This window comes from Temnothorax curvispinosus, unplaced genomic scaffold (assembly GCF_003070985.1).
Source record: "Temnothorax curvispinosus isolate PA1 unplaced genomic scaffold, ASM307098v1 QBEX01007228.1, whole genome shotgun sequence".
Lineage (NCBI taxonomy): Eukaryota > Metazoa > Arthropoda > Insecta > Hymenoptera > Formicidae > Temnothorax > Temnothorax curvispinosus.
The window spans coordinates 1-1,285 of record NW_020217008.1 but is presented as its reverse complement, the minus strand read 5'-3'; the positions used below and the strand labels follow the sequence as shown (position 1 = coordinate 1,285).

Here is a 1,285-nt window from a genome sequence, read left to right as displayed (position 1 = left end):
ATTATTACCTTCGGTAAAGCCGCGAGTTTTTTTGAAATATGAAAATTTCCAAATACTAAAACATTAGGCATTGTCGGTCTAACAAACGAAAGAGCTTCTTGTTGACTGTGGATAACAAGACTCATGTTTCTTTCCATATCTCTTATGTCTGGTATATTTTTTCCGAGATATTTTTCTGCTATCGCTTGCTGTTTAGGGTAATAATAATTTATTGAGTAATATATGTGATACCACTGACGAATAAAATTCTTTATCCTCCGCCACAATGACAGATTTAAACCGGTGTCATCTTCTATTTCCCAAACCGAAGGATGTGATGACAGAACAGGTGCACCGAGTAGATAATAATCTATATTACGCAGTCCTAATGATGACACACCTGTAAATAAATATAGAATAAGTTTTGTAAACGTGATTAATTTAAACAAGATTTGAGTTTAGAAAATTGTGTAAATAATATCATTATAAACATATACGCACATGTCAAGATACATAAAAAATAATTAGGCTAATTTTCACGTTTATATTTTATTTTTATGTTTCTTTGGATTATATAATGATGACACAAAGAGAATAAGAAATATCTTGACATTAAACCATGTGGATAATGACATTATATTTTTAAACTAATTTTATGGACATAAAATTTATTTAAATAGAATATAAATAAATAAAGTAAATGAGTTAAATAATATAGAGTTTAATAAGTATACGAAAGTATAGAATATTAAAAATTTTAAAGTTGAAATAATTTATGGCTTTCTTCAATGTTTTCGCTAATATAAAATGAATTTTAAATGAAACATTTGTAAAATAATTTCATATATATCATTATTCTTACCTATGAGAGGTGCATTAAATCTATGCGCCAAGGCATAGAAGCTAGGTATTTTTATAGTTTCTACAATTACTAAGTCGAATTTTTCATCACTATCCGGTGCATACATCTTACGTACTTTTGGATGCTTAAACATGTTTTCTGTTAAGTCTCCAAACAGAGGCCATAATTGTGTTCGTGATGTCCTTAACCACGCATGAGTCCCCGCCATAACGTTTTTGGCGAAGTTTAACTTTTTCGTTATCTGGTAGTTAGATTGGAAGTTGATTTCTGTCAAATTGGTCAAACTAGGATCATTGATCGGATCTGTCGTCATAAGGACGACTTCGTGTCCTCTTTGGCTCAAAGCGATCCATAATGAATGATAACAAATTTGGTGACTGTAGGATGGTATTGGAATAATCGCCAAGATCCTTGCAGTTTTTACTGGTGCCGCGATGTATAAAA

General features: G+C 30.7%; 1 protein-coding gene across 1 annotated transcript; it reads right to left on the bottom strand.

The window, feature by feature from the left end:
* Positions 1-8: 8 nt before the first annotated feature.
* LOC112456818 lies at positions 9-1,280 on the bottom strand (the record flags this gene model as incomplete). Its single annotated transcript, XM_025019574.1, has 2 exons — positions 9-379; positions 842-1,280. Coding segments are annotated over 2 exons (810 nt in total), but the record flags the coding sequence as incomplete, so codon positions are not given.
* Between the last annotated feature and the right edge of the window lie 5 nt (positions 1,281-1,285).